The sequence below is a fragment of the Arachis ipaensis genome, chromosome B9 (assembly GCF_059453495.1).
Source record: "Arachis ipaensis isolate K30076 ecotype BB chromosome B9, ASM5945349v1, whole genome shotgun sequence".
Lineage (NCBI taxonomy): Eukaryota > Viridiplantae > Streptophyta > Magnoliopsida > Fabales > Fabaceae > Arachis > Arachis ipaensis.
This window is the reverse complement of record NC_142444.1, coordinates 113,502,331-113,522,708: the sequence shown is the minus strand read 5'-3', so window position 1 is coordinate 113,522,708 and position 20,378 is coordinate 113,502,331. Positions and strand designations below refer to the sequence as shown.

Genomic DNA, 20,378 nt, shown 5'->3' with positions numbered 1-20,378 from the left:
GGATGTGGGGCAAATGTGACTTCTCTGCTTCTATGTGTTGTAACAATTTTCACATAGTGATATTCTCTGGTTGTCATTTGACAACGGCCGTGATTTTTTTCTCCGGTAATTGGAGTTTCCACGTTAAATTCTTGTGTTGTGATTGTGTCTATTTTATTTTTCTGTCAAAGGTGTTTTCTCAAGGAAAAATGGTGTATTATTTCCATTAGAATGACATTATCATTTTAAAAGGTGAACAAAAATCGACTTAGTAGTTCACTCAATTAATTTGAACTTGATTTAGAATTTAGATTACGTATTTGATAATGATCATGATCTTTTAATAAGAATATATAAATGTCACACTAACAAATTTCAAACTCCGAATCTTATTTAAACGATCCTATGCTGCCTACTATTAGGATAAATCTGCTTTCAGTTCTTTATTTATATTATACCACTAACGTTTAATGAATTTCAATACTGAAAATTCATATGCTTACAAAGCATAAAAATTAAACTACTAAAATACTCCTTATCTTAAAATATATGAAGAGATCATATAAGGTGAAATTGTTATTTTCTTACATTCAATCGTTACACGATTTTAAGAATGACATGTGCAAAACAATATACAAAGCAAGACAGAAAATTAAAAGAAATACAAATTGTTTGAGCAAGTAACTATCGAATTGGTTGAGCATTTGTTGAACCATTTAATTTTCTGGGGAAAGCGTTGGACCACAGAGGCAGCCACATTTTATTGATGGGTCTGGACAATAACATAAAGCAAATAATGTGGTCTAAAACTATTCATTGCATGATGGGAAAAAATAAGAAAAACAATTATTTGTACCTATAAATTTTGTGAATACAAACAAAAATATTTATCAAACAAAAAAATTAACGATATATTTATCAAAGGTAGCTTTTGTGTAACAAAAATATCCGAATTTTAATTTTTTTATTAATTTTTTAATAAAATTCTCAATTTACTCATACCTTTTATCTTCAACCTTAATTCTATCACACTCTTTTTTTATCCAATTTTTTTGTTCTTTAACAAAGACGCTTCTTTTTCTTTATCCACCACAGCACCATATTTCCTCTCCTCTCATTCCTTCTCAAGCTCTTCTCTTTTCTTCTTCTTCTTTCACTCATCTCCTTTTTCTCGTCGTTCTTTTCAATTACCAGGTTAAAGTTTTTACCCTCTTCAATTAATTCGTGGTACTTCCTCTTCTTCTTCTTCAAAGTTTCGATTGCGAAATTAGCGGAAGACTTCTTCTCTAAAGTTTTTCTCTTCCTCTTTTCCTCGCCGATGTCGTGGTGTGCGGATCCAACATTGTTAGGAATTTGTGTTTGTTTGTTTGATTCCTAAGAAGGTTGAGTAGGCTTGTTTCGAAAGGGGTTGTTCTCGGAGAATAAGGAAGCGAGTAGTGGCGGAACCAGAAATTTCATAAGAGTGGGGCAAATTAAATATAAAATATAACAAAAAATTAACAAAATATGATTTGTAGCATATATATCAAAGGAGTAATTATATTATATAAAAGTCAATATTTAACTACATACTTTAAGATTTTGGTATTTTTAAACTTGTTCGACGATGCTTCATGGAACTAAAATCATCAATTATCATCTCTGAATTGAATTTTGAAGCAATCTCCTTTTCAATATATACAATCATATAATCTGCTAAAAATTCATCTTTCACCTTGTTCCGAAGCCTTGTTTTAATAATCTTTATAGATGAAAAGGCCCGTTCAGTTGTTGTTGTTGTCACAGGAAGAGTCAAAACAAGACGAATCAATCTATCAATTAAAGGATATATATTTGATTTTCCTGTCTCTATCAATTTTTGACACAATTCAGCAAGAGTAGACAAATCCTGCAAATCTGGAGCTTTAACCACATCAAGTTCATAATGTTGTAACTCATAATCCAATTGAATATTTTCTTGCTCAGAAAAATCTAAAGAATAGAAATTCTTTGCAAGATTGCATATGTTGCAAATACTGAATAACTTGAAAGCATCTTTAGGATCCAAAGATGTACTCAATATGAGGAGCTCGGTTGCTTGCTCACTAAATCTACTATTTATCTCTTTCAATTGAAAATCTATCACGCTAGTAAAAATGTCAATACGGTAGTGGTGTTCACCAGTGACAACATCCTTTTTACGATGAGACCGAATTATGTCACTAAAAGAAGCACCCATATCAGGTATCTGAATAGCATGATCATTGCAGAAAGAACTAACTTTCTCCAAAAGTGCTCCCCAACTACTATCTCTTAACTGTTGAATCAATGATTTTGTACTAGAAACCAGATGCATAACATTCAAAATATCTTGAGATTTTTGTTGTAATACTTGACAAAATTTATCAGTGATTCCCATGATTTCTTTCATCATATGCAAAATGAAAACAAAATCAAATGATAATAAAGATTTAAGAGCATAAGTAGCATCACCACGTTGAGAATATGTAGATCTATTAGTAGTCAAATCTTCCAGAATTGAAGTTGTTGCTCCAAACATACGTAAAAGGCTACAAATTGAGTTGAAGTGAGAGCTCCACCTGGTATCTCCTGATCTTTTTAATGTGGCAATTTGATTTGCTCCCCTTCCTGTTTCAATTTGATTAGTTGCAACTAAATGAAAAATTTCAGTTGCATAAGCATATTGTAATTCATCATTGCGTTTGCAAGAAGAGCACACAACATTGATAATATTACTCAAACTTTGGAAAAAAGCATGAACATCAACAACTTCTTTAGCCGCAGCAACAAGAGCTAGCTGTAATTGATGAGCAAAGCAATGAACATAATATGCATAAGGACATTCTTGAATAATTAAAGCTTGTAACTCTTTCCACTCCACGCATATTACTAGCCCCATCATACCCTTGACCTCGAACATTTTGAATGTTGAGATTGTGATGAGATAATGCAGAACAAATCTCTTCTTTTAGAGTAGCAGAAGTAGTATCTTTGACATGAACAACATCTATTAGCCTTTCTTTGACAAATTCATGCTTATCAATAAATCTAACAACAAGTGCCATTTGTTCTCTTTTAGATTCATCTCTAGCTTCATCAACAATCAAACAAAACTTTGCATTACCAATCTCATTGCGAATTTCATTTTGCACCTTTCTAGCAAAAACATGTAGAATTTCCTTTTGAATAGAAGGTGATGTGTATATTGCATTTTGAGGAGCATTCTCCAAGACAACTGCATCCACTTCTTTATTGTAAGAAGCTAATAATTTTAACATTTCAAAAAAATTTTCTTGATTCTGAGACTCATGACTCTCGTCATGTCCCCTAAAAGCACAAGCTTGAAACGTTAACCATCTGACAGTATCAATAGAGGCTTTAAGACGCAATATATTGCTTAAAACTTGTTGTGAGCTTTGCTTAGCCAATACTTTGTCAATGTGACATAACTGATTAAGCAAATCTTTACAAGACTTAACAGCAATATTATTAGGAGAATTAAGAGATTTACCCACATGAGATAAAAATGCACAATCCTTTCTATTATTCACTTTTTTTCAATTGCGAAATCCTCCTGATGTGAATGGACTTGATTTTCTAGAAAATAAATAACATGGAAGACAAAATGCAGCATCCACTTCTGGCGAATATTCTAGCCAAGAAAAATTCTTAAAGCAATGAGCTTTGAAACGACGAGGATAACTTTCTAGACCAGAAAGAGGGTACTCATCCATAATAAATTGATATGGTCCAAACTTTATGTATGCTCTACGGATTTCATCTTGTTGATTGATAGGATAATTCCAAATTTGCGGACGCTTTCCAGGATCACGCATCAATGTATCAATATTAACTTGATCTATTTTAATCCTTGTTATTTTGGAAGCAGGGGGTTGAATATCTTGCTCAACAAGTTCTGTCACAAGTTGTATATTAGGTTGTTCAATAATATTTTGAATATTACTCAAAGAATCTGAAGCTGAATTTTGTTCATCATATATTCTCTCTTTTCTCTTGAAAAATGAGTGAATTGTTTTCATCTTTGATATTTTTAATTTGAACTATCTAAAAAAAAATAAAAATAATTGCATATATGTTATTTTTTAAAAAAAAAATATTAAACCTATTGAGTAATAACAAATAATTTTAGAAACACAAATATATAATAACCAAAAATAAAGTTATTGATTTACCTGATTATTTTTTATTCCAAGTCTCACCCAAAAATAACTCTATTAAGTTTTGTCCTCACTTCAATCTTTAAACACTGTTCATTATAAAAAAAATTAATTATTTTAAATAAATAATATAAATAATACTTGACATTATTATTAACTTAAAAAAATTGAGATGGTTAATATTTTGTTGTTCACTTCAAATCTTCAATGGTTTGTCTTCATATGTCTTGTTTTGGTATGAAAAGAAAATTAGAATGAGAAGAGTAGAAGACCAAAAGCCTACACAAATGAAAGCCACTAAAAAAGAGAGAAAAGTGGCGCTGATGCTTCTGATGTATTGAAAAAAATGTTTGAAAGATGTACTAGTGCTACTTTAATTAATAATATGGGCTATTGTCTATTGGGCTAGTATAATAAAACCATTTTTATTAATTATTAGAATGGGTTATTTGTTAACAAGAACAACAATAATCCAAATATTCAATACATAGTACAGTTTTTAGTTATTTTAATTTACAAAATTTTGTAACTTATATTTATTTTTTCTAATATTATATATAAAAAATATTTAATATTATTAATTATTCTGTTTACTAATTTTTTTTGAAAAATTTTGGGGGGACCATGGCCACCTTAGGCTCCCATCAATCTGCCAGTGGAAGCGAGGGCGATGCTTAATTTCAGCACAGCGGCAAAAAGCGAGGAGAAATTACCGACGGTAGGAGGGGGCGAAACTAAGTTGGTTTGGGGAGATCCTTTGGTTTCTTTTTGTCTATTGTTTTAATTTGAGAATATACTAAGTTAGAAATTTGGATTTGGGTAGCAAAAAGAAATCCTAAATTGGCGCGACGAGACAGAGTAGAGGAACACGATGTCAATCTCAAATCTGGCAGAAGTTGTGGTTTTGGTGACAATAGAGAGTTGTGAAAATTTGAAATTTTTTAAAAAAGAGACGGTGATATAGTTGAGGTTGAAGATAAAGAATACGAGTAATTTATAAATTTTATTAAAAAATTAACAAAAAAAAATTAAAATTTAAATATTTTTGTCACATAGAATTTCATCTTTTATGGATATAACGTTAATTTTTTTTGTTTAATAGATATTTTTTTAAATGTTCATAAAATTCATGGATACAAATAATTATTTTTACAATATATATATATCGTTGCAATTTCTTTTTTTTACCAAATATAGGGAGATTCGAACCATAATATATATGATTACAATTTCATGTGAATATGTATTTTACTATGTATTTGAATACAAATAATGATGACATGCTACTCCGTTAATTTTATCGTTAAGAGTAAAAGACAAATCGGTCCTTCACTTTTTTTTCGCGGACATTTTTATCTCTGACCATTTAAAAATACTTTTAAGTCCCTGACATTTGAAAAAACTGTACGGACTCTCCGTCCAAATACCTCCGTCAACCCAACGAAAAATGTTTGTCACGCGTACGCCTGGCAAGCTTCCCTCTTACGCGTACGCGTAGGTCACGTCTACCCACGCCAACGCATCGCCATGAATTTTTCACTTGGCCATACATTCTCCAGTTTGCATATTTTTTTTTCCATTTCTTTCAAGTCATTTTTGCTTTCAAAACTTTAAATACTAATAAAATACTGATAAAATACATAAAAAATAATTAAAAATATGATAAAAAATTTTTATATAATAAAAAAATTCATATAATATACATAAAAAGCTAAACACTAAAAAAAATATAAAAAATATTAATCATATAAATAAAATAAATTCCATAAAAAATAAAAATATGAAAAAGAGTACTATATATATATTTTAAAATATCAAACAAAAAGAAAATATTTTATAATTTTTTTAGTACCGTTAGTACTCTTTAATTTAGTATCATTTTGGACTATAAATTTTTATTATTATGACTCTTTTATTACTTATCATTATTATATAATAAAAACGAAAATAAAGTACAGTAACAAGTACCATGAAAACAACAAAAAAAGTGAAATTTTTTTATATAAACATAATATATAATAATTACAACCAACAATATATATCATATGAACAAAAAAAATTATAATAAGTAAATAAAATTTATATGAATAAAACCAAATAAATAAAGGGTAGAGTTGGTAGAAAATTTATATGTTTGTTTGAGTGATTTAAAGTTTTAAAAGCAAGAATGACTTGAAAAAATAGAAAAAAAAGCATGCGGAAAATTCATGGCCAAGTGGAGAATTCATGACGGAGGTATTTGGACGGAAGAACTGATCCGTTCAGGTTTTTTCGAATGTTCAGGGACTTAAAAATATTTTTGAATAGTTAAGAACGAAAATATCCCAAAAAAAGGTCAGGGACCGATTTGTTTTCTACTCTATTGTTAATTTAGCAAGACAATTATCTTGATAAATAGAAAAAAAAGGACTTTTATTAAATTATTTTTTTATATATATAAACAACAGAAAAGCATTGAACGGAAAAAAAAATTAATGAAAAATAACTTCAGATATAATTATACATCTTCTATCAGTCTAGCACTGTGGAATCGAAGAGAAATAAGAAAAAAAAAAACAAAAATAAAGAACGAAAAAAACTCTAAAATGAATAATATGATTATATGACAGTGGCCAAGTTATAAATTTATATTTAAATATTGGCTTTTTTATTTAAATAAAATAATAGAAGATCAAATTTACGTAAATCTCCTATATGAAATTTTAAACTGTGAATCCTCTAAATTATATAATATATAAATCGTTTCAGGGTGATGTGAGTTAGATAATGTATGAAACATGTTACCCTAAGACGATTTATGCATGAAATTTATTAGACAAATGTACATAAATCATCCCAGGCCAATGTGTCTTTCAAGTTGTATGTAAATCGTCCCACCTTAGGATGAGTTACGTTTTTTCACCTAAAACCCACAACCCTAGCACGATTTACGTGTAAATACACAACCTCAGCACCCAAGCACGATTTACGTGCAAATTCAAAACTAATAGATATATTTAGACATAATTTTAATTTATACTTAAATATTTAGGTTGAATATTAATTTTTCAATAAATTTAGGAAGTAAAAATTTTAATTAGTTAAATATTAGAATAATTCTAAAACCGAATAATAAATTCTTTGGATAACATATTTTATGTCAAGAGAATATCACTAATTTGGCCAAATAACAATCAATAATTGAATATTTAGAGGATATAAGTAACACCAGCATAAAAATGAAGTGAAAAAATAAAATACATTGCAAAGGTAGAATTTAACAAAAAAAAAAAATAATTGAGTTGAGTACTTGATGTACTAAAATTAATTTTGTAAAATTTTGTAAAATATTGATTGTGTGAATACTTATAGATATAGATCAAATTCATTTCAATATCCTAATAAAACTAAAATGAGTTTACCTCAATTTTAAAACCTAATTCAAAAAATAAAAATATTTTTATATTCATAAATTATTTAGACATATAAAAAAAAATATAACTATCTGAACATAATATAAACAAATTTGGATATAACTATCTAATACTTGATTAAAATTTTTAAATTGAATAAATTGATAAAATAATAAAATAAAAAATTAATTTTTAAAATTAAAATAATAAAAAATATATTTTATAAAATTACAAATTTAATAATGTTAATTTTTATTTTATCATTTTAATAATTTTCTTATTTTAAAACATTTAAATTCTTTAATTTTTTTAGATATTGTCTTTAAAATAAAAATAGAGTTATTCATACACAATAATTTAGTCTTTTAAATGAAGTTTTTTTATTTATTTTAAAAGATAAATCTTTGTTGTAACAAAATCATTTTTTATATTCATTTTTTTAACTAATTAAAATTTTCACTTCTTAAATTTATTAAGAAATTAACATTCAACCTAAATATTTAAGTACAAATTAAAATTATGTCCTAAATATATCTATTAGTTTTGAATTTGTACGTAAATCGTGCTTGGGTGCTGAGGTTGTGTATTTGCACGTAAATCGTGCTAGGATTGTGGGCTTTAGGTGAAAAAACGTAACTCATGTTAAGATGGAACGATTTACATACAACTTAAAAAATACATTGGCCTGGGACAATTTATGTGCATTTGTCCTATAAATTTTATGTATAAATCGTCCTAGGGTAACATGTTTAATGTATTATTTAACTCACATCATCCTGAAATAATTTATATATTATATAGTTTAGGAGATTCACGTTTTAAAATTTCATTTAGGGAATTCACGTAAATTCAATCTTCTATTATTTTATTTAAATAAAAAGCCTTAAATATATAGATATAAAATACTGTTAAATTTGAATATTTTTATATATATATATATATATATATATATAAAATTAAAGATTTTGAAAATGAACTCAACAATGAAGTAAACCATCGCATGCATTTCATTGAAGAACATAAAAGGAATTTACTCAAAAGGAACGCTGGTAAAAGTTCTTGCATGTCACTATCAAAATGGTACTTGGAAGAGCCACTAACATTGGAAATCTGAACAAGAGAAGCTCTTTCTGATTTGTATATTTGCATAGGACAGATTCCTCGCTTTCTAGAATCTAGACCCTAACTAAGACAAACAATATTAGTTTATTCTTTCTTTTCTTGAGATTGGAGTATAATTCTTTTAGAGATTGGAGTACATTGTTCTAAGCTATGATGAAAAACTTTGTCTTCTCTTCATTTTGTTCGATTAAGTTATTTATTCAACATCAGAAAGTTTCATAATCACTAATAAAAAACACGCTCATCCTAAAATAGAAATAGAAGTTTGCCATAGTATTTATGAAAAATTCTTGTTTGATTTATGTAGGAAAACTTTCTCACATTCTACTCTACTTATTTATTTTTTTAAATCATGTATTTCACTTTTGTTTTTTTTTTTTTGTTTTTCTCCTTTTTTAGTATTTTCAAAATTAAAAATAAAATATTATTTGATGAAGTAAGAATCTTGTATTTCGTGATTTATTTTAAAAAAAGAAAAAGTCTAGGAGTTGGTAACTTTATTAAATTCTGGCCATTATGTAACCAGCAAACGAAACATGAGCCATTGGATGAACTCTCACACCAATCTCACACCATTAAAATTATCATTGATGGCTACTTGATGGCTACAAATCACAAAAGTTGCTGACTCCCTAGTACTCCTTTTAAAAAAATGCTTCTGATATTTATAAGTTGCGGTATATTATATATACTCATATTTTGTTATACATATTATTTTTTATATATATACTATTAAACAAGGTAAATGCTATCCTACCCTCTTTAAAATAACATATAAGTTATCTTTTATGATGTGTCATATTTTAATGGATGTTTATTTATTTTAAATTTTTAGTAGAATTTGTTGGATGACTAATTTATCTAATAAAATAAAAAATAAGAAATTGATTTCGGGTCATTAAAATTTGTTGGAAATTTAACAAAATATTTGAAAAATAATGTTATATATTACTCTTTTATTTTTCACATAAAATCTTTGATTTCTAACAAAAATTAAATAAAAATCCAGACCTTCATAAAAATTAATTGCAAACTAGCTATATTAATTTTTAAAAAACAAGATATAAAGTGTTTTAATTTTTTTATATAATTCGAAACCAAATTATATAGAATAAATTTTTAAATTTAAAAATCTATTTGACACGATAAACTTTTTAAATTGAAAATTTTCACGGTGACACTAATTTGTGTTTTTATTTTTAATTTGTCACATCAATATTTTAGTTAGTTGAGAATTTAGTTAATATAAGAAAATTTTTAAATTAATATTTTAATAAATATATAACAAATGTATTAAAATAAACATCAAATTAGAATGTGACACATAAGAAAAGATAATTTATATATTATTTTAGAAAAGATAGAATAATATTTACCAATTAAAAATGTACTAATATATTATCTCAACTAGATTTCAGCTAAAAATGTGTTAGAAGTTTGAAGAAAAATAAAAGGTATTTAATATTGTAACTTTTTAGAAACTTAAAAATTTAGCACCACAGTTTTTTATGAATTTTTTTTCAAAAACCTATATCTCCCCTATGGCCCACAATTTAATTCACCTTTTTATGAGTAAACTACCATTTGTACCCATGAAAGTTGAAAACGCTGACAAATCTACCCACAAGAGACAGAAACTACCAAATGTATCCATCAATCATGAGTTCCGTGGGACGAAACTAACCAATCCGTATTCCGGCGTTGACTCCGTCAGTAACACTCCCTACGTGGCATTTCACGGCGTGACATGGCTTGGGGGCTGCACACGTGGATATTATAATTACAATTAGTTAAAAAAATATTTGAATTTTGAATTTTTTTTTGAAAAAGAAAGGGAAATTAGAAATGAACAGTTAGCAAAGGTTTTCCATCTTCACGCGTTTCAGAGAACAAAGGGTAGAGACCTAGGAAGAAATTGTTCATCTTCACAACTCATAGAAAACCTCCCAGGCCGACGATAATCTCCGTATTAAAGAGAGGGTGCTTGTTGGTGTGGCTCGTTTCAGCGGGTGGAATTGCGTGGTGTCATCCATAGGTAAGTAGTAACCGTTGATCTCTATGTCATGGTTTTCTTGTTTTCGATGCATGGTTGTGGAAACTGGGTTTTCATTAGGGTGTGCTTGTAGTTGCTATGATTTGGTTGTTAATTAGGGTTTGTCTGTTTGCAGATGGCAACTGTCCACATTACGTTAGTCATTAGTCACAGAGGAAAATTTGAAAAGGGTGATGATGGCAGACTGGCTTACGTTGGGGGTGAGAAAACAGAGATTGAACGAGTGAATGTCGATACCCTAAATAGGTTCTTCGTGAATGACTTAGTCAAGGATATAGGGTACACTGATGTGTGCGAGCTTTACTGGCTTCAACCTGGGATGGAGTTGGATGGTGGGTTGAGGTTGCTTAGACGTGACATGGATGTGGTGGCTATGTATGAAGCAGCGATTGCTAATGGGAGGAGAATTGAGGCGTTCACTGAGCATCCAGTTAACCTTCCTGAGTTTGCAAAAGAAACTAATGAACCTGAACTGGAGCGTGAGAATTTAAATGTTACGAAAACCCAAGTCAAGCACAGAACCAAAGTGTGTGTTAGGAGACCCCCAACCCCAAAGAAGAAGCACAAGAGAGTGGTGAAGATTAATGATCAAACCAGAGGAATGCCTGGACCGGATACCCAAACAAAGGATGATGCGGTGGAGAAAGATGTTCATCCTACCACAACAAACACACAACAACCAAAAGTAGGCAGTGAGGAACCAACTCTCCCCACACACTCACCAAAGGTAACCTTTGAAGAGCCACCAAGGATCATTCAGACCCCAGATGCACCCACCGAACCCAATTTGCCTCCACATGAGCCATTAGAGAAGACTCCTCCAGAGACTCAACAACCACATGTGTCAGTTGGAAGTGAAGAAACAGGGCACCCAAATCCAGTTTCTGTGGAGTCAGTGGCACCCACAGTTGATAAAGGGCCTGCAGATTCTAATGAGATTTTCACACAATATATTCCACAACCTTACAACGAACCAGAGTCTCAGGAGCAGAGCTTTCAACCTGAGAATGAAACACCTTGCGAAGGTTCTCAACCTAGCAGTTCACAGCCTGAACCGTCTACAAACCCAGATGTGGGTGCTGGTAGTCCAAAGAAGCGGAAGAGACGATCAACAGTTAGGCCTCCTCCATCAGGACAAACCTTCATACCTAACCAGGATCCAAACAAGCATCCTTCAATCTTTATACCTGTGGAGGGTGAAGATATGGCTGAGCCAAGTGCAGTGATGCATTGTTACGAGTCTGAAGAGCTGGATTCTGTTGCAAGTGATGATGAAGACAGTCAGCAAGCAGCATTTCCTCAAGCTAATCCCGATGCTCCAGTGAGGGACGTAAGGCTGGAGGTTGGGATGGAATTTGAGAATCTAGAGCATTTCAAGAAGGCAGTTAGGAAGTTCAACATCAACCTAGGTGGTGCGCGGAAATTGTGATTACACTTTGATTATGTAAAATTCATCGCTCTTTCTATCCCTGGTAATGGCGCCAAAAACATGATGCCAATACCATGGTTCACAACTTCGCACAACTAACCAGCAAGTGCACTGGGTCGTCCAAGTAATACCTTACGTGAGTAAGGGTCGAATCCCACGGAGATTGTTGGTATGAAGCAAGCTATGGTCACCTTGTAAATCTCAGTCAGGCAGATATAAAATAGTAATGAGGTTTTCGAAATTAATTAATAAAATAGGGATAGAAATACTTATGTAAATCACTGGTGAGAAATTCAGATAAGCGAATAGAGATGCTTTCGTTCCTCTGAACCTCTGCTTTCCTGATATCTTCATCCAATTAGTCTTACTCCTTTCCATGGTTGGCTTTATGTGATACATCACCATTGTCAATGGCTACTTTCGGTCTTCTCTCGGGAAAATGATCCAAATGCCTTGTCACGGCACGGCTAATCGTCTGGAGGCATCACCCTTGTCAATGGTTTCATCTTATCCTCTCAGTGAAAATGGTCAACGCACCCTATCACGGCATGGCTATTCATCTGTCGGTTCTCGATCCTGCTGGAATAGGATTTACTATCCTTTTGCGTCTGTCACTACGCCCGGCAATCACGAGTTTGAAGCTCGTCACAGTCATTCAATCATTGAATCCTACTCGAAATACCACAGACAAGGTTTAGACCTTCCGGATTCTCTTGAATGCCGCCATCATTCTAGCTTACACCACGAAGATTCCGATTAAGAGATCTAAGAGATACTCATTCAATTCGAATGTAGAACGGAAGTGGTTGTCAGGCACGCGTTCATAGGGAATGATGATGATTGTCACGTTCATCATATTCAGGTTGAAGTGTGAATGAATATCTTAGAAGCGAAATAAGAAGAATTGAATAGAAAACAGTAGTACTTTGCATTAATCTTTGAGGAACAGTAGAGCTCCACACCTTAATCTATGGAGTGCAGAAACTCTACCATTGAAAATACATAAGTGAATGGTCCAGGAATGGCCGAATGGCCAGCCCCTCTGATCTAAGAACCAGGCGTCCAAAGATAAAACTCAAGATGTCAAATACAATAGTGAAATGTCCTATTTATAATAAACTAGCTACTAGGGTTTACAGAAGTAAGTAATTGATGCATAAATCCACTTCCGGGGCCCACTTGGTGTGTGCTTGGGCTGAGCATGAATGTTACACGTGCAGAGGTCCTTCTTGGAGTTGAACGCCAGCTTTTGTGCCAGTTTGGGCGTTCAACTCTGGTTTTGGCTCCTTTTCTGGCGCTGGACGCCAGATTTGGGCAGAAAGCTGGCGTTTGAACGCCAGTTTACGTCATCTATTCTTGGCCAACGTATGGACTATTATATATTTTTGGAAAGACCTGGATGTCTACTTTCCAACGCAATTGGAAGCGCGCCATTTCGAGTTCTGTAGCTCCAGAAAATCTACTTTGAGTGCAGGGAGGTCAGAATCCAACAGCATCAGCAGTCCTTCTTCAACCTCTGAATCTGATTTTTGCTCAAGTCCCTCAATTTCAGCCAGAAAATACCTGAAATCACAGAAAAATACACAAACTCATAGTAAAGTCCAGAAATGTGAATTTAACATAAAAACTAATGAAAACATCCCTAAAAGTAACTAGATACTACTAAAAACATACTAAAAACAATGTCAAAAAGCGTATAAATTATCCGCTCATCACTAGAGCGCAACATATTCTTTCCTAGAGTTGATTCAACTAGGTGCAAAGCCATATGTTACGAGGAGGATTGCCCATGGCAGATATATTGTGCAAAACGGTCATTTCCATTAAGCTTCCAGGTGAAGACCTTTGTCAACGAACATACCTGCAGCAGAGTTAATAAGAACAAATTTGCGGATGGTAAATGGGTTGTAGAAGAGCTTGAGGACAAGATCCGTGACCATCCAGACATGAGTCAAAGGCAGACACATGATTTTTTCAAGAAGGAGTTTGATGTGATTGTGAATGAGAGGAAGATATACCGTGCAATGGTGAAGGCGAAAGAACTAATAGAAGGATCGGAGATAGCTCAGTATGCACTTCTTTAGGATTATGCTAATGAAATAATAAAGACCAACCCTGGCTCAACCGTGAGGATTAGCACTGATTATGTCGAAGGGACTGGGTATAAATTCAAACGGATTTACATATGCTTGCAAGGTTGTAAGAAGGGCTTTACCAATGGCTGCAGGCCTTTTATCGGGTTAGATGGTACCTTTCTAAAGGGATACTACCCTGGGCAATTGTTGACTGCGATCGGTCACGATGCCAACAACCATATATACCCTATAGCCTATGTTGTGGTGGAGTGAGAATGCAAGGATAGTTGGAAGTGGTTTCTCGAACTTCTCCAAGAAGACTTAGGAGACGCAGCAATCAATGGAATCAACTTTATGTCAGACATGCAGAAGGTAATGGTATCAATTCTTATTGTTCATGTATGACTTTATAATTACTGGTTTACATTATCTCTCAAACTGCTACTACTGTCATACCATGAATGGAATTTCATTGGGGATAACATTTTTGTTGCTTTACTTTTCCCCACTAGGGCCTCATTCCTGCTATGCGTGAAGTAAACCCAGGAGCTCATTGATGAGCAGATATTTTATACGCTTTTTGAGGTTAATTTCATATAGTTTGGAGTATGTTTTAGTTAGTTTTTGGTCTATTTTCATTAGTTTTTAGGAAAAATTCATATTTCTGGACTTTAATATGAGTTGTGTGTTTTTCTGTAATTTCAGGTATTTTTCTGGCTGAAATTGAAGGAGCTGAGCAAAAATCTGATTCAGGCTGAAAAAGGACTGCTGATGCTGTTGGATTCTGACCTCCCTGTACTAAAAGTGGATTTTCTGGAGCTACAGAACTCGAAATGGCATGATTCCAATTGCGTTGGAAAGTAGACATCCAGGGCTTTCCAGAAATATATAATAGTCCATACTTTGCACAAGTATAGACGACGTAAACTGGCGTTCAACGCCAGTTCTCTGCCCAATTCTGGCGTCCAGTGCCAGAAAAGGATCAAAAGCTGGAGTTGAACGCCCAAACTGGCACAAAAACTGGCGTTCAACTCCACAAATGGCCTCTGCACGTCGATTGCTTAATTCTCAGCCCCAGCACACACCAAGTGGGCCCCATAAGTGGATCTCTGCATCATCCATCATAGTTTACTCATTTGTTGTAAACCTAGGCTACTAGTTTAGTATTTAAACAACTTTTAGAGACTTATTTTGCATCGGATGACATTTTTAGATCTAAACTTTGTACTCTTTGATGACATGAGTCTCTAAACTCCATTGTTGGGGGTGAGGAGCTCTGCTGTGTCTCGATGAATTAATGCAAGTAATTCTGTTTTCCATTCAAACACGCTTGTTCCTATCTAAGATGTTCATTCGCGCTTAACTGTGATGAAGGTGATGATCTGTGACATTCATCACCTTCCTCAAACCATGAACATGTGCCTGACAACCACCTCCGTTCTATATCCGATTGAATGAGTGTCTCTTAGATTCCTTAATCAGAATCTCCGTGGTATAAGCTAGAACTGATGGCAGCATTCATGAGAATCCGGAAAGTTTAAACCTTGTCTGTGGTATTCCGAGTAGGATTCAATGATCGAATGACTGTGACGAGCTTCAAACTCGCGAGTGCTGGGCATTAGTGACAGACGCAAAAGGATGAAGAATCCTATTCCAGTATGATCGAGAACCGACAGATGATTACCCGTGCTGTGACAGAGCATGTGAGCATATTCTTCATTGAGAGGATGGGATGTAGCCATTGACGACGGTGATCCCCTACATACAGCTTGCCATAGGATGACGTGCGTGCGTGAATTAGAAGACAGAGGAAAGCAGAGATTCAGAAGACAAAGCATCTCCAAAACTCCAACATATTCTCCATTACTGCATAACAAGTAACCTTTAATTTATGCTCTCTTGGTTATTCGCAATTCAACTGATAAACATAATTGACTTCCTGACTAAGGTTTACAAGATAACCATAGATTGCTTCAAACCAACAATCTCCGTGGAATTCGACCCTTACTCACGTAAGGTATTACTTGGACGACCTAGTGCACTTGCTGGTTAGTTGTACGAAGTTGTGAACCATGGTATTGGCATCGTGTTTTGGTGCCATTTCCAGGGAAAGAAAGAGCAATAAATTTTACATAATCAAAGTGTAATTACAATTTCGTCCACCAAGTTTTTGGCGCCGTTGCCGGGGATTGTTCGAGTTTGGACAACTAACGGTTCATTTTGTTGCTTAGATTAGGAAAAAATTCTCTTTTTGTTTAGAGTCTCTTTTTATTGTTGTGTTAGAATCTTAGAATCCTTATTTTCTTTTTAAAAATCTTTTTCAAAAAAAATAATTTTTCTATTAAATCCTGTGCCAAACTTTTAAGTTTGGTGTTTTCTTGTTGATTTTTCTGTGTTTTTCGAAAATTTATTTTGGTTTTCTAAAAATTTTAAGTTTGGTGTTCCTTGGTGTTCCCCCCCCCCCAAAATTTTCGAAAATAAGAAACCTCAGATCTAAAAATTTTAAATCCTGTGTTGTCTTATTGTTTTTCTCTCTCCTTTAAAAATTCAGATTTTTATTTCAAAGTTTAAAACCTTTTTCAAAAATCATCATATCTTTTTCAAAATCTCCTAACCACTTTCTCTCTCCTCACCTTTTCAAAAATCTTTTACTCATTTTTATTTATTTTATTTTGATTTATTTTATTTTTGAAATAAATTAATAAATAAATAAATAAAAATATTTTCTCTATTTTACATCATCTCCTCTTTCTCCATCATGGACCTAAGTGGAAATGAACAGTCCAGGAGGACTCTGGGGTCATATTCTAACCCCTCTACTGCTTCATATGGGAGTAGTATCTGCATACCCTCCATTGGAGTCAGTAGCTTTGAGTTGAATCCTCAGCTCATTATCATGGTGCATCAAAGCTGCCAGTATTCCGGTCTTCCACAGGAAGAACCTACAGAGTTTCTGGCACAATTTTTATAAATTGCTGACACAGTACATGATAAGGAAATAGATCAGGATGTCTACAGACTATTACTGTTTTCATTTGCTGTAAAAGATCAAGCTAAGAGGTGGTTAAATAACCAACCTAAGGCCAGCATAAAGACATGGAAACAGCTGACAGAAAAATTCCTGAATCAATATTTCCCTCCAAAAAGGATGACACAGCTAAGGCTAGACATCCAAGGCTTTAAACAAGGAGATAATGAATCTCTTTATGATGCCTGGGAGAGATAGAGAGAGATGCTACGAAAATGTCCCTCTAAAATGTTTTCAGAGTGGGTTCAGTTAGACATCTTCTACTATGGGCTTGCAGAAGGAGCTCAAATGTCTCTAGATTACTCAGCTGGTGGATCTATCCACATGAGAAAGACAATTGAAGAGGCTCAAGAGCTCATTGATACAGTTGCCAGGAATCAGCATTTGTACCTAAGCAGCAACCCTTCCATGAATGAAGAGGTTAAAACAGTAACTGCTGAACTCAGTCCTGTAAAACAAGCTGCTGAATTCAATCAGCAATTGGACTTTCTAACAAAGTAGCTAGCCGAATTTAAAGACAGGTTACAAGAGACAAGGATGGCTAATATACATATGGACGAACAGTTTAAGCAAACAAAGCAGCAGCTGTCAAGGCAAATAGCAGAAGAATGCCAAGCAGTTCAACTAAGAAGTGGAAAACATTAAATACCCCACCTCAAGGCAGCAAAAAGCTAAGAAATGAGCAAACCACCCAAAATTCACCTGAGGGCAGTAAGAGCCCAGGGAAAAGTAATTCTGGAACTGAAACGCCAAAAAATTGGTGGAAGGCTAGCGCTGAACGCCCAGACCATGCTCAGGACTGGCGTTCAACGCCAGAAACAAGGCAAGACTGGCGTTCAACGCCAGAAATGGGCAAGGATCTGGCGTTGAACGCCCAAAATGGGCAAGATCTGGCGCTGAACGCCCAAAATGGGCACAGTTCTGGCGTTCAGACGCCAGGAGCAGACAAGGAGCTGGCGTCCAGTTTCACTCCAGCTTCTAACTCTGGCACTCAATTGCCAGTGAGGGATCAGACACACACAAATGCTGATAACAACCCCTCTAAAAAGGCTTCTTCAACCACTTCTGTAGGCAATAAACCTGCAGCAACTAAGGTTGAAGAATATAAAGCCAAGATACCTTATCCTCAAAAACTCCGGAAAGAGGAGCAGGATAAGCAATTTGCTCGCTTTGCAGATTATCTCAGGACTCTTGAAATAAAGATTCCATTTGCAGAAGCACTTGAGCAAATACCTTCTTATGCCAAGTTCATGAAAGAGATCTTGAGTCATAAAAAGGATTGGAGAGAAACAGAAAGAGTTCTCCTCACTGAAGAATGCAGTGCAGTCATTCTGAAGAGCTTTCCTGAAAAGCTTAAAGACCCTGGGAGTTTTCTGATACCATGCATATTAGAAGGTAATTGCACCAAGACAGCTTTATGCGATCTTGGGGCAAGCATCAACCTAATACCTGCATCCACTATCAGGAAGCTTGGCTTAACTGAAGAAGTTAAACCAACCCGGATATGTCTCCAACTTGCTGATGGTTCCACTAAATACCCATCAGGCGTGATTGAGGACATGATTGTCAGAGTTGGGCCATTTGCCTTTCCCACTGACTTTGTTGTGCTAGAAATGGAGGAGCACAAGAGTGCTACTCTCATTCTAGGAAGACCCTTCCTAGAAACTGGACGATCCCTCATTGACGTCCAATAGGGGGAAATAACCCTGAGAGTCAATGATGATGAGTTCAAGTTGAACGTTGTCAAAGCCATGCAGCATCCAGACACATCAATAGACTACATGAAAGTTGATCTTATTGACTCTTTGGTAGAAGAGATCAACATGGCTGAGAGTCTCGAATCAGAGTTGGAAGACATCTTTAAAGATGTTCAGCCTGATTTGGAGGATTCAGAGGACATGAAAGAGCCTCTGAACTTTCTTCTGAAAGAGGTAAAACCTCCTAAACCCGAGCTCAAGCCATTACCACCATCCTTGAAATATGCATTTCTGGGAGAAGGTGACACTTTTCCAGTGATCATAAGCTCTGCTTTAAATTCACAGGAAGAGGAGGCACTTATTCAAGTGCTAAGGACACACAAGACAGCTCTTGGGTGGTCCATAGGTGACCTTAAGGGCATAAACCCAGCTAGATGCATGCACAAAATCTTATTGGAGGATAATGCCAAACCAGTGGTGCAACCACAGAGGCGGCTAAATCCAGCCATGAAAGAAGTGGTGCAGAAAGAGGTCACCAAATTACTGGAGGCTGGGATTATTTATCCTATTTCTGATAGCCCCTGGGTGAGCCCTGTTCAAGTCGTCCCAAAAAAGGGAGGCATGACAGTGATTCATAATGAAAAAAATGAACTGGTTCCTACAAGAACAGTTACAGGGTGGCGCATGTGTATTGACTACAGAAGGCTCAATACAGCCACCAGAAAGGATCATTTTCCTTTACCATTCATAGACCAGATGCTAGAAAGACTAGCAGGTCATGATTATTACTGCTTTTTGGATGGCTACTCAGGCTATAACCAGATTACAGTAGATCTCCAGGATCAAGAGAAAACAGCATTCACATGTCCATCTGGAGTGTTTGCTTATAGAAGGATGCCATTTGGGCTATGTAATGCGCCTGCAACCTTCCAGAGATGCATGCTCTCTATTTTCTCTGATATGGTGGAAAAATTTCTGGAAGTCTTCATGGATGACTTCTCAGTATATGGAGACTCATTCAGCTCCTGCCTTGATCACCTGAAACTTGTTCTGAAAAGATGCCAAGAGACCAACCTAGTTTTAAACTGGGAAAAGTGTCACTTCATGGTGACTGAAGGAATTGTTCTTGGGCATAAAATCTCAAACAAGGGAATAGAGGTGGATCAAGCAAAAATAGAGGTAATTGAAAAATTACCACCACCTGCTAATGTTAAGGCAATCAGAAGCTTTCTGGGGCATGCAGGATTCTATAGGAGGTTTATAAAGGATTTTTCAAAAATCGCAAAACCTCTAAGCAATCTGCTAGCTGCTGACACGCCATTTGTGTTTGACACAGAGTGCCTGCAGGCGTTTGAAACACTGAAAGCTAAGCTGGTCACAGCACCAGTCATTTCTACACCAGACTGGACGTTACCATTTGAGCTA

At 34.2% G+C, this 20,378-nt stretch overlaps 2 protein-coding genes across 2 annotated transcripts; one reads left to right on the top strand and one right to left on the bottom strand.

Moving 5' to 3' along the window:
- Nucleotides 1-1,552: 1,552 nt before the first annotated feature.
- Nucleotides 1,553-10,758, bottom strand: LOC107615754 (uncharacterized). Its single transcript, XM_088499116.1, has 3 exons — nucleotides 10,615-10,758; nucleotides 2,874-3,428; nucleotides 1,553-2,776 (listed from the first exon to the last, which is right to left on the bottom strand). Exons 1-3 carry the CDS (start codon nucleotides 10,756-10,758, stop codon nucleotides 1,553-1,555), a joined length of 1,923 nt encoding a protein of 640 aa, XP_088355242.1.
- An 81-nt stretch (nucleotides 10,759-10,839) lies between these two features.
- LOC148545960 (uncharacterized) lies at nucleotides 10,840-14,237 on the top strand. Its single transcript, XM_088499115.1, has 2 exons — nucleotides 10,840-12,133; nucleotides 13,873-14,237. Exons 1-2 carry the CDS (start codon nucleotides 10,840-10,842, stop codon nucleotides 14,235-14,237), a joined length of 1,659 nt encoding a protein of 552 aa, XP_088355241.1.
- The last annotated feature ends 6,141 nt before the right edge of the window (nucleotides 14,238-20,378 follow it).

Coding starts and splice junctions, on each gene's coding strand:
- LOC107615754 (XM_088499116.1), bottom strand. CDS start 10,758: ATGCATCGAAAACAAGAAAACCATGACATAGAGATCAACGGTTACTAC. Junction 3,429..10,614: donor GATTATCGTCGGCCTGGGAG/GTTTTCTATGAG, acceptor TTGCTTAATCAG/TTATGTCACATTGACAAAGT. Junction 2,777..2,873: donor GAGGTCAAGGGTATGATGGG/GCTAGTAATATG, acceptor CATCAATTACAG/CTAGCTCTTGTTGCTGCGGC.
- LOC148545960 (XM_088499115.1), top strand. CDS start 10,840: ATGGCAACTGTCCACATTACGTTAGTCATTAGTCACAGAGGAAAATTT. Junction 12,134..13,872: donor GAAGTTCAACATCAACCTAG/GTGGTGCGCGGA, acceptor GCTCATCACTAG/AGCGCAACATATTCTTTCCT.